At 46.0% G+C, this 12,563-nt stretch overlaps 1 protein-coding gene across 2 annotated transcripts; it reads right to left on the reverse strand.

Moving 5' to 3' along the window:
* Positions 1-4,607: 4,607 nt before the first annotated feature.
* On the reverse strand, positions 4,608-9,387 carry KLF4 (KLF transcription factor 4). Of its 2 annotated transcripts, XM_084628115.1 has the most exons (5): positions 9,307-9,387; positions 9,088-9,205; positions 8,016-8,895; positions 7,755-7,919; positions 4,608-6,045 (listed from the first exon to the last, which is right to left on the reverse strand). In XM_084628115.1, exons 1-5 carry the CDS (start codon positions 9,309-9,311, stop codon positions 5,870-5,872), a joined length of 1,344 nt encoding a protein of 447 aa, XP_084484241.1. In that variant the 5' UTR covers positions 9,312-9,387; the 3' UTR covers positions 4,608-5,869. The 2 variants fall into 2 exon arrangements, with proteins under 2 accessions (XP_084484241.1, XP_084484240.1); XM_084628114.1 differs by having other exon boundaries at positions 7,755-8,895.
* Positions 9,388-12,563: the final 3,176 nt, after the last annotated feature.

Consider the following 12,563-nt stretch of genomic DNA (forward strand, 5'->3'; position numbering starts at 1 on the left):
CAAACATTCAGCACAGGAGTTTAGTCATTTAGTAACATACAATATCAATTATACCAGACCATGAATATAAAGGTGATGAACTATATAAGCCTTGATGAGGTCATGCTTTTTTACATGATGCAAATTGAGAACCAGACATCGAACAAGAGAGATCTGCTAAAGACCCAGATTGCAAATCAGACTCCCATGTCATGGTGGCTTTAGTCTACAATATGGGGCAACCCCCCCCCCCCGCCAGTATTTCTTCCAACCCTGGAAGTAAAATCCTAGACCCATTTAAGTCAACAGCAAAACTCACTTTGATGTTAGGATGTTACCCTGGGTAGCTGTGGGCCTGATCTAAAGGCCAGGGAAGTCAATGGGAGTAATTTCAATGAACTACAGATCAGATCTTGTATTAGGACCTACTCATGGTAACACTGTTGACTGCACTGGGTGCAGGATCAGCCATTAAGTGATACATAATTAATTTCAAGTAGATAATATCATGCTTTGGTGGTGCAGAGTTACATATCAGACCACCAACCCCATCAGTAGCAAATTGTGGCAGGGGAGGTTTGCTTTGAAGAGCTGCCTAATGCCTGTTGCTATAATTGTTTAAAGATATTTAATCAGCCAATAAGGAGAAGCTGCATCATTTTTGTTGAATGAGACTGAAACCTTAATAGCACAGAACTTGAATTACAAGATTGAGCAAGCCCTAGCTTGTACCACATAAACAAGCCTACTGTACCCAAAACAAAATTATGCAAAAATATTTTGAGTTGCAGTTAGATAGCTGTGTTGATAAGACATTTATAATCCTTTTCTAACCTGATACAAATTCCTAGGTGAAATGAGCTTAGCATGTTAACTTTAATTGATTAGTAACCATTCACATTGCCAAACCTCACTGCATACGTTCACTTAAGTCCAGTCTCTACTATGGAGAAAGTTAGAGGCGGGGGGCTGAGAGCCATTGAACCAAACGGTAAACACTGTAGATGATGGAAACTACTTCAAGCCTGTGGGTGCAGCAGCAGCGCCCTTAGTTGCAGCACCCGTGAGTCAGAGCTTCAGAAATGAGGGCAGCATCACCTTAGGAAATCTAACTCATGTGGGAGACACCTGCTGTGATCAGCTGCTAGTATCATTAGCCTTCTGGATCACTTACAACACTCACACTCCAACCACAGAGGAGATGCTAGTAAAACAAGACTTTCTTTTTCCTTTGCAACAGCGAGCATGGTTCATACATAGGGTTTCTGTTATGAGGGTTCCTATGCAAGGGTGAAATGCAGCCTAGAAGACGTTTATCTGAAGTATAGCGAGAACAAAAGCAGTAGAAACACCGCCTCGGGCATGCGTGCCCCAGAGAGTACCTCCACAGCTATAATAAACTTCACAGCTATAATTCGCCACCAGAGCTAACAACAGTGGAAGTTCAAGTCACCCCAGGTCACTGCAGAGGGGGAAATGTTCCCAGATGCAGCCAACCCATGCAGGTTCCCTGAGTTAAGGCTCAGGCTTCTGTCATTCAGTTTTGTGGGAGGTTCACATACCCGAGGCTGTGCTCGGTCTCAGAACGATGCTCAGACTTTCCGGTCTTCTGTAGCAGAACATTCCAGCATGACAAGTTATGATTTTATAATGCACTCAAGGTCCCCAGTTACGCAAAAACAACTGAATTTATGCATAACAAGAAGGAGCATTAAGGCACCCAACAAATACAGTTGAGTTATTTGACTATTTTAGCCTCCTTATTTGAAATGCCTGATAAATGCATAAAAACCAAAGTACATGTTCTTGATCCCATTGCTGCCAATAGAAGTTTTGTCCCTGCCCCCAATGGAAGCAGGAGGGTCCCAAGGTCCAGGATACATTTATAGGACTATGTGGTAAACGTATTCAACAGAGCATTAAAACACTAGGGGTGATTATCTACACTTTCTCTGACCTCACCTTCTTAAAGCGAAGGGGAAGAGATTGATTTCAATTAAGGTGCTGTAGATCAGGCAATGTGAGTCCAGAGTTGACTTCAGTGGAAGCAGGACTTGGTCCCCAAGGGAGTAGTAAATCCACTAAAAGAGAAATTCTTATTAAAGTAAGACTGTCTGATAGGGAAGAGATGGAAGTATTTGCATGAGATTACAAGTAATGAAATAATTTGAAGTAGACAAGTTTCCACTCCAAATGCCACAACAGACAGAAACAAAGGATTAATGAGCAATAATCCCATCTATCGCCTTGAGTATTTTTGTATGCAAACAACACTGCTGAAAACTTGGCACCTTGAAGACAGACATGTGTCATCCTGTAAACGGCTCATCTTCACACACCAAGCATGCTTACAGGGGATGGTTAGGGCTATGGTAGATAAGGATTGATAATGGCTGTAGTTTGTATTTGACTGTGCACAGCCTTCTTGAACTTGGGGGCTTTCTCTAGGAATCTGTAAGAGTGGCCTTGAGTGAATGGTAACTATTGGGTACTCAGCTCCCTTTGGAAATGAGGCCATTTCTAAGATGTCTTCTTTTAAGGTGCCTAAAAACATAAGTATCCCAGGCTGTAAACATTAGTAAATTGCATATGGTTTTTCAAGGTACTGTATAACAAAATGGTTTGTTTTTTTTTGCATGCCCTTTATAGGAGGTATCTATCATGATCTATATTGTGCCTCCAGATGCCTTTGTATTCCCTCAACTAAATGCACCTCCAGGAGGCAAGACATAACGGAATAGGTGGCTAACTCAGCATGCTATTTTTAGCTATACCTGCCAACTAGTAGAATTGCTTGTTTCAGTATTTCCCAGGAGCCCTCCTAAAGAACAAGGAGGAGAGATTTGGGCTTTGCCCCCGTCAGTGACGAAGGGTTGAGCCAGCACTGTCTCCATAAGTACATGGATGTTGGATCTGTTTAAAAGTGTTTTTTAAAATACTTCATTGCGCTGCTTCCATCTGTATTTAGCTTTTGAATGAAAGTCATAATGTAAATGCGAGGCAGCCTGGGGTAGGAAACCATTTTGAATGGAGGAGGGAAGAGAACAAAGCCTCTTTTTGGAATGTTATTGTTTCAGCAACTATAGAGTTCAGGCCTGTGAAAGCATCAAAGGAAAAAGAGTTTGCTTTAATAACTATGTGTCTCCAAAGGTTAGGGAACCTTTGTTATTTTTTATAAAGTGCTTAGACATTGTCATGACAGTGCTTCTGAAGCTCAAAACTGGTATAAGATTTATCCAATGAGAGTGTTTTTCTAGAGCTAGATTTTAATAGAGCCTGACGGAGGATATATGTGATTCTGAAGATGAACAGGGTCTCTGATTCACAGTCAAGTTATCTGTACACACATGTTCTCTACGGAGTTGCAAATAGGCTTCGGCTACATTGGGAAGTGCCTAGGACAAACAAACCCAGGAAAGCTTGGCAGGTTCACAATGTGTTAAACAGGTTTCCACTTTTGACATTTGATAATCCCTCCATGACAGGATCAATATTTGAGGCAAGGCAACATGAAAGGTCAAAAGCAATTACTGTAAATATTTTAAACTTTAAAAATCCTGATGATCAAAAAGTGACTCCTAACTCTACCCGATAGACAAAGCTAAATTAATTGCAAATCTAAAAGGATACTCTCCTTCACTTCCATTACCTGTATGTCAAACAAGTCAAGGCACCTTTCAACTGAACAAGAATGCATATAATCAGTAAGGCATGGACTTAGAACACATCAAAATGTGAAATCCAATAGCATTCTTGAGACAGATTTGAAAAAAGAAAATCAAGTCAGTATTACCACTTGTTTTTACAGAAACTGCAAAATATAAACTGACCCTATCAGTAATAATTTTCCATGTTCTACTTTATTCATTCTGATCAACTTGTATAGGCAAAATACCTAGATGACATTTTTAAACCAGTGGACGACAATTTGTTTCTTTTTACAAAAAGTCCCAGTTTTGGCCTGATCTTGCTAACACTGATCACCAGTCAGTCTTGTTATGTATTTATATCACATCAACCACAAAGGGGGCCTTGAGCCATCATGGGCCCTTACATGCTACTGCAATAAATGACTACCTTATTCATGCAACTAGTTCCATTTACTTCAATAAAGTGAGAAAGGTATAAGGGTATGTTGAAGTGTTTGCAGGATCAAGCACTTTAGTTGTAACCACTGACTTTGTAGCTCCTAAACAAATCTTTAATATTAATGCATAGCATTCACAGCTTGTTGAATTCAGTGCGGAAGAATCAATACGGCTTAACTGAGGTTCTTGGAAGCAACTTGGGCCATGCACACCTGTATTCCCTGAACACTCAAAATTCACAAGTCATGGGGAATTTTCAGTGCACATGAAATTATACTACTCTATGTAATGCCAAGAAATTACATTCACAATGCCCCAAGTTTATTACTAGCCTATAGTTGATTTTTTTCAAGATATTACATGAATTTCTCAGCAGTATGAAAAGATAAACAGTGTAAACCTAACAGCTTATGTATGTGACTTTACAGGAACAGAAGCTAAAAACTCAAACTGTAAAAACTTCAGGTCGGGTAGTCATATGGGTGTTGCACTCAAGACACACAAAGTTTGTTCAATACAAAACCATGGAAAGACTTCCAGTTTCTGAAGATTAAGGGTTTTTTATTTTAATGCTCTTAAGTCTCAGACAGACCTTTTAGTTGGTTACACTCTAACCGTGAGTAATTCAAAAGACCTTAGTTTAAAACTGAGAAGTATGCTTCTCTGGTGCAGAGGAGAGAGGTGAGCAAGGGCTCGCTAATCAGAATATCCAGTTTTCAGTGCATTTTTCCTAAAGACAAAGCTTTATAGCAGACCTGGAAATGCATGAGCCTAATCTTGTGTTCTTTGCCCTATGAGCTTTGTCTGAGTAAGGGACTGTGGTACTGAGACATTCATGAGTATTTAAAAGCAAGGTTTCTTTAGACACAAATGCATAGAAGAAAAAAGTGGGAAAGCCATTCAGATAAAATATTATAGGTTTATTTAAAACTTATTTTCAACTGGAATATGCAAAATACGAACTTCGACAAAATGTTCATTTTTACTTTGTAGTTTACAAATATACAAAATAGACGTTTGTTTAAATTTATATTACATATTTATTATGTAAAGAACTATATAGAAAACATTTGTTCTGCTTAAGGCATATTTGGGAATAAACCATTGTACAAATTATTGCACATTGAAACCACAGTGCATTACAGACTGTCTGCATAAAGTTTTTTCTTAAGAAAAAAAGAAATAAATCAGGTTTATTTACCTGACTTAGGTCATAATTGTAGATCGGAAGACAAAAATATTTCCTTGTCAGATATGCAGCAGTTTGAGAACTTTGGCTTCCTGTCTTTGGTACCTTTAGAACCAACAGTCACTAAGCACCATGAAATAGGCTATTAAACAATTCTGTACCTGAATTTCTTCCTCCTCTTTTAACATAGTAATGGCTTTTAGAAGGAAAAAAAGACAAGATGACATTTACATCTCATATTGCATTGAAACAAGATTTAAGGGAATGTAATCTCCCTGTATAATCTCCCCTCCCCACCCAACAGTCTATTTAACCCTGATATCCTTGACTTCCAGTCACTCCTTGGCGTTTTGTAGTCCAGAGATATTCAAGTTGGCTTTAGAAATGGAATGATAGAAGATCCAGTCATTGACCCCAATGTTTTTTCTTTAATTTATAATTAAAAAAAGAAGAGTTCCAACATTTGCATTTGATTATTTATTTCCACTCTTTGGAAGACTTCACCATGATTCCTTGTAGTGCTTTAGCTGGGCTCCTCCCTCTTGTGGAAGACAGTCTGTGCTGTAAATACTGAATCTCTTATGGCAGTATGGGAAAGATCCACTGCTTCTGATTAAAAGTGCCTCTTCATATGTAAGGCTAGGTGATCTGACCTGGAAAATGCTCTGTCACATCTCTGACACTGGAAAGGGCGGTGGCCGGTGTGTTTCCTGTAGTGACGGGTAAGTTCATCGGAGCGGGCAAATTTCCATCCACAGCCCTCCCAGTCACAGTGATATGGTTTTTCTCCTTTAAAAAAAAATCACATCAATTAAATCCATATTTGTCTGCAGACATGCACATACTTTCGTATGTTCCATTAAGGATAATATTCCAGCCTTCTATTAACATCTTCACTCAAGAAGTTTGATTAATGTTTGATAACATACAGGAAAATTAATGTTTTCATTAAAGAAAATAAGATCGATAAGGCTTTTTGTGGTAATTTATATATATCTAGCTACAAAGATGCTAAAATCAGACAAAGGGCAAAATACATCTAGTCTTTGCATGACAGTATGATTTAATGTCTCTTATAAGAGAGTTCCTTTTATTGAAACCTTAACTACAACACTTATTATTTCCAGTCTTTATCTTGTATGCAGGAATTTAGAATACAAAGCTCAGATAATAGTATCAATACAGAAACAGCTCAGATGAAATGGATTTAGATTATAGTAGATTTAGGGAATAAAGAACCTGCTTGAAACTTCATTAGAACAACTTTATTATGAAATTAGAGCGCTCAATCTCATGGCCTTTTAAGCAAAGCTTCTATTGACTTCAGTGGGAACTTAAAGATTATAGACTCGGCACATTAGCATTCTGGAAAGTATCCATCCAATCTGAAAATACCGAAAAACTGTTAGCCATTTATCTCTGGAGAAATTCAGAACCCAATCCTGCTTGCATTGACATTAGCTGGGACATGATAAGTACCATAGTTTGCACTCTAAACCCTGAGATGTCCCTTATCTCTTTCCTACCTTCTCCACTCACAGAATAAATTTTGATTCCAATTCCTACCACTTCATTCAGGGATCCTCAATAATTCAAATCTAAGTTATACCATGCTTTTAGAGAATGTCAAAAGTAGTGAATATTATTTAACAGAAATACTTTCACCAACTTCATTACTGCAGTAAGCATTCTTCAGTGGCAAAGTTAAACCATACCTGTGAGATCAAGCTCAAATACCAATATTAATGTATTTACTATTTTACTTTTATTCCAATAGTCGAACCTTAAACTAGATTTCTTGCTGTGATAATAAAGCTGAAGAATAACTTTTAAAAGTAGACTACAAATTTTATCATGTCATCAATACAAAATTATAAAAGTGTTCTGGGAGTATCTTGCTTCGCCTGCAAGCAACAACATTATCTTCCATTGATTTCAGAACTGCGAGGGAAATGCCAGTAATAGACTCTCTCCAGTTAGAGGAGCAAACCAGGACAACAGAAAAAGTTGTAAACCACGAGCAAAGAAAGTAAAATCTAAGGAGGTAACTGCATAGACTCCTATCACACAGCTGAGCCAGTGCTATCTAGATCAACAAATTCAGCTTGACTTCCAACTACTGTACCTGCCAATTAACTAGCCACATAGCAATAGACATGCAGACAAATCTTTTCATTTGCAAAAACACCCTGCCATGTCAGTCATTTTGAGCCATGAAGTAACCTCCAATCCAGTAGGTAAAGCCATAAATTGCATGTTTTTTTTTTTTTTTTTAAAAACTGAGTGAAAAAGCAGGATTATTTTTCCCCACAAAAATGCAATCTTTTATCTGATCAAACATTTTGGAGATTCAACATTTTTGGATCAGCTGTATTTAATTACCTGAGCAGACTATACCTCCCTAAAGAGAGCCCAGAAAGGGGTCCGTCTCTCTCATACACTTTGGTAACACTTATATAGTTTGCCATGCCAATAAAGCCTTACTGAATGGACCTTACCTGTGTGGGTCCTAAGATGTGCCTTGAGATGAGAGCTCTTGGTATAAGTTTTGCCGCAACCTGCATAGTCGCAGGTGTGCGTGGCGGTCCTTTTCCTGGGCCACGACCTACGTCCCCTCTTTGGCTTGGTTTCTTCTGGCAGACAGCTCCCAGGTGGCATCAGCTCTAAAGGTGAAGAGGGTGGAGTCAGCATCATCACCCCTTGTACCAAGGGAGGCACGTTTAAAGGCTCTCCTGAAACATTTAGATACTTAGACTGACCTTGATACTGTAGTGCACTTGGCGGTAGCTGCTCTGGCAGGAAAGGAGGGTAGCCTGGGGCAGCATGGTAGCCTGGGGGTAGTGGCAGGTGACTGAGCCCCTGGGAGGAAGGATGGCAGTCTCTGCTGTTCATCATCTCCTCTGGAGCCAAGGAGGGGTTAGTCCTGCTGGGCAGCGGCCTCCCCAAGGGGAACTCGTGCTGCTGGGCTGGAGGAGGAGGCGGCGGCTGGGCAATGGTGCAAGCAGGGGCTGCCTCCTGCTTGATTTTTTGGCACATCCTGGGCAGGGAGCCGTAAGGGGCTCCGGGGCTGTCCGTGCAGGCAGCAGCCGGGTTGCCTTTGCCGCTAACACTGATGTGGTTGTATTCCCCCATGTTCACCGTGGCTTTCACAACAAATTTCCCGTGCAGGCTGCCCAGAGGCGACTGCTGCTGCATGTAAACCGGGTCCAAATCCGGCCTCATCAGCTCGGCTACAAATCCACCGGACGGGGACACGTCGTTGATGTCGGCCAGGTCGAAGGGGGCGGCGGGGGCGGGCTCCCGGGCGGCGCCGTACAGGAGGCCGGGCTCCCCCCTCTGCAGCGGGTAGGCGAAGGGGCCGGCGCTGGCGGCGGGCGCCGAGGGGCCGGCGCTGGCCGGGGGCGAGGCGGCGGAGACCACCACGGCCGCCGGCTCCTGGTGGATGAGCGAGTTGGAGAGGATGAAGTCGAAGTCCAGCAGCTCGTTGAGCTCCTCCGCCTCCCTGCGGGCCATGAGCGCCGGGCTGGCCCCGCGGCTGCCGCCGCTCGCCTGGCTCTCCAGCTCGGCCGGCAGCTCGTAGGGCCGCCCCGGGAGCGCGGGCGGCAGCCGCTTGAGATGGGACAGCTCCTCCCTCCAGCGCTGCGGGCAGGATCAGACACAGGCACCGATCAGCCCCGGCGGGCTCGTCCCGGCCCCCGAGCCCCAGCCCCCGCCGCCCGCCCGCCCGCCCGCCTCCCAGCGCCCGCCGCCCGCCCGCCTCCCAGCGCCCCCCAGCGCCCGCCCGCCGCCCTTGGGCCCCGCCGCGGAGCGCCGGGCGAGGCCGGTACTCACGTTGCCGGCCCCGGCCGGTCTCAGCGCTTTCTCCCGGGCCGCCGGGCCCGCGGCGAAGGTGGCGATGGAGGGGAGCAGCGTGCCGCTGAGAGCCATGTCGAATTCGCCGGGCGGCTGCCTGCGGACAAGGCGGGAGAGAAACGGGCGCAGGGGTGAGGCCGGGGCCGGGGCCGGGCCCGGGGCGGGCGAGGGCGGTCGGGGCGGACACGCGCCACCCACCTCATGAAGGTGCCCGGGCCGCTGCTGGCGCCGGGAGCCCGGCCGAGAGCCCAGCCCCGGGAGAGGCTCGGACGCCGCGGGGGGGGGGGGGGGGGCCGCAAAGCTGCGCCAAAAACAGGGGAAAAAAAAACCCCCCCGGCGAGACCGACGCCCTCTAGCTACAGCGCCCGCGGGGCGGCCCCCGCCGCGCCAAATCCCCGCCGGCGGCTCCGGCCGGAGCAGCCGCCGCCGCGAGGCAGCGGGAGGCGGGCGGCGCGAGGCGGTTCCCGGGGACCCCCTGCTCGCGCCGCGGCCATGGGGGAGCCGCCGCCGCTGCCGCGAGGTGGGGCGCTGCGGGCGGGGTGCGGGGCGCTGCGGGCGGGGCGCGGGGCGCTGCGGGGCGGGTGCGGGGCTCGCGCCCAGAGCGCCGGCCCGGTCGGTTCGGAGCTGTCAGGCCGCGCGGCCGGGCCGCCCCGCTTATAACGCCCTCGCCCTCGGCCCCCGCCCCGCCCCGCGCGCGTGGCCACCGGGGCTCCGCCCACCGTCGCCGCGGCAACCGCAAAAACAAACCTTCTGGGAGCACGTGGGGGAGGGCCGGGCCGGGCCGGGCCGTGACGCCAGCACCGCAGCTGGCCGGCGGCGCGCGCGGCCTGGGCGCCAGCCCCCGGGGAGGCGTCCGCGAGCCAGCCCCAGCGCCGCGCGCACCTGAGCCGGGTGGGGCGGGCGGAGTGGGGGATGCAGGGCAGGGGTGGAGGGAAGGATGGAGAGCGGGGGAGGGGGGGATGCAGGGGGGGGGAGGGAGGGGGGAAGGATGGAGAGCGGGGGAGGGGGGATGCAGGGGGGAGGGAGGGAGGGAGGGGAAGAAGGGGGCAGGAATGGAGAGCGGGGAAGGGGGAGGGATGCAGGGGAGGGAGTGATGGGGGGAGGGAGGGGAAGAAGGGGTCAGGGATGGAGAGCGGGGGAGGGGGAGGGATGCAGGGGAGGGAGTGATGGGGGGAGGGGAAGAAGGGGGCAGGGATGGAGGGAAGGGTGAAGGATGGAGAGCAGGGGAGGGGGAGGGATGCAGGGGAGGGAGGGAGGGAGGGGAAGAAGGGGGCAGGGATGGAGAGCGGGGAAGGGGGAGGGATGCAGGGGAGGGAGGGAGGGAGGGAGGAGAAGAAGGGGGCAGGGATGGAGGGAAGGTGAAGGTGAAGGATGGAGAGCGGGTAAGGGGGAGAGATGCAGGGGTGGGAGGGAGGGAGGGAGGGGAAGAAGGGGGCAGGGATGGAGGGAAGGGGAAGGTGAAGGATGGAGAGCGGGTAAGGGGGAGGGATGCAGGGAAGGTAGTGATGGAGGGAGGGGAAGACAAATCTGATTTTTTTCACCCCTTTTGAAAACATTGCCTCCTGTTGTTTCACTCTTGTTTTTTCAAGACCCAAAGGGAGAAATCACCTCCCTCCTCCCACTCCATGGGAGGCGGGGGGAGGGGGGGATTGAACTTCTCTGTGAATAGGTCCAGTGCCTGATTCGGCTTGAACTTAGAGTTCTCCTGAGCAGCCTGAAAGTGGCACCATGTTTCTCAGTTTTACTGTCACCCTTGAGGTTCTGAATAACAGCGGAAACTGATGAAAGCCTTGTTAACTTCATGCTGCTTGGCAGAATTGTGAGGAGGAATAGAAGCACTGGAACTGCCAGTCTGCAGACTCAGGAAGACAGCTCTGCATTGGTTTACTTTTGAAAGATTATCTTCAGATAATGAAAGCTGGGCATGTGCTTTTTTCAATCTCTGACAATGCATGGCAGAGAATACAATTATTAAAGAAAGAAAAACAGTTTTAGCTACTTTTTGCACTGTTACCTGCACTTATATAGGTCACAACCTCATAGTCCTTGCACAATCTACAAGTTTTGGTGAATGGATAATACCAAATAATAATAATGCATCCGATGAAGTGAGCTGTAGCTCACGAAAGCTTATGCTCAAATAAATTGGTTAGTCTCCAAGGTGCCACTAGTCCTCCTTTTCTTTTTGCGAATACAGACTAACACGGCTGCTACTCTGAAACCGGTCATTATGCAAGGCACTGCATTTAGCCATATGGAGTGGAAATCTATCAACTTCATGAAAAAACTCATACAGATACAGACAGACATCATCTTCCTTTCCAAATGCAAACAGATGGACATTGTACCAAAAGGACTGAAGGTAAAAAATCCATTACAATCTACATACCACACAGACTATGCTGACAGCTTGTGCCACACGCTCTCAAAGAAACTGCGGAACCACCTGATCAACATCCTCTACAGCAAGGAATGCATCCGATGCAGTGAGCTGTAGCTCACGAAAGCTTATGCGCATATAAATTGGTTAGTCTCTAATGTGCCACAAGTCCTCCTTTTCTTTTTGCAAATACAGACTAACATGGCTGCTACTCTGAAACCCTAATTGTATAACCATTGCACCGTGATTTTGCTTGGTTCTTCTTAACTAGGGCGAAGTATACCTAGAAAATAGGTGATGAGTGCCCACAAACATTTGGATTTGTAACAGTAATGTAAATACTGTAATAAAGTCAGAGCCCCTTGCTTTCCATGATTTCACAATCATAGAAATGGCACTGGAATTTACTTCTGTCTTCAGAATTCTTCTCCCCTCCACCTGCAGATCACCACAGGAACTTCAGGAGGGGCATTTGAAATAACACATAAAAGTGATTCCATGCACAAATATAGAGTGTTTTCTGTTTCTCTGGAATTTGGCAGTCTATGGTGCTTAATATGGGCATATGTTTAATTATTACAGAATTTTTACAGATCCTGTAAAAAAAGTCTACCTTCACAGAATCCTCTCATCATTGGTACAGAAAGTAAAACAGAAGTACTGCAGTATTTTAGGATTTCTGGATTCATTTTTCTCCAAGAAACAATTTTGTTGCTTTTATTATGCCAGATAATTACAAAAAATGTACTATCTTAAAAATATTGGTGATTGGCAGCAGTAGCCCTGGAAACGAAAATGCGTGAGATTTGCAAAAGAGAGTAAGTGATTTAGGAATATAATCTCATTAACTTTTAATGGGACTGGCATTTCTAAGTCATGCAGTTTTCAATATCTCACCCAACATGTAAAATAGGGCTTGAATTTTCTGTGATTTAGGTGACCACTGGTATGTACTTTTAGTATTTCAAAAAGCATATACCAAATGGTAAATTAGAGCATGCTATTATTACATGGCTAGTGCTGAAATTATCAGACAAGTAGTTTCAAAACTTCCAGTTTTTTATGCAGTATGTAG

The sequence above is a fragment of the Lepidochelys olivacea genome (assembly GCF_965140295.1).
Source record: "Lepidochelys olivacea isolate rLepOli2 genome assembly, chromosome: 5".
NCBI lineage: Eukaryota > Metazoa > Chordata > Testudines > Cheloniidae > Lepidochelys > Lepidochelys olivacea.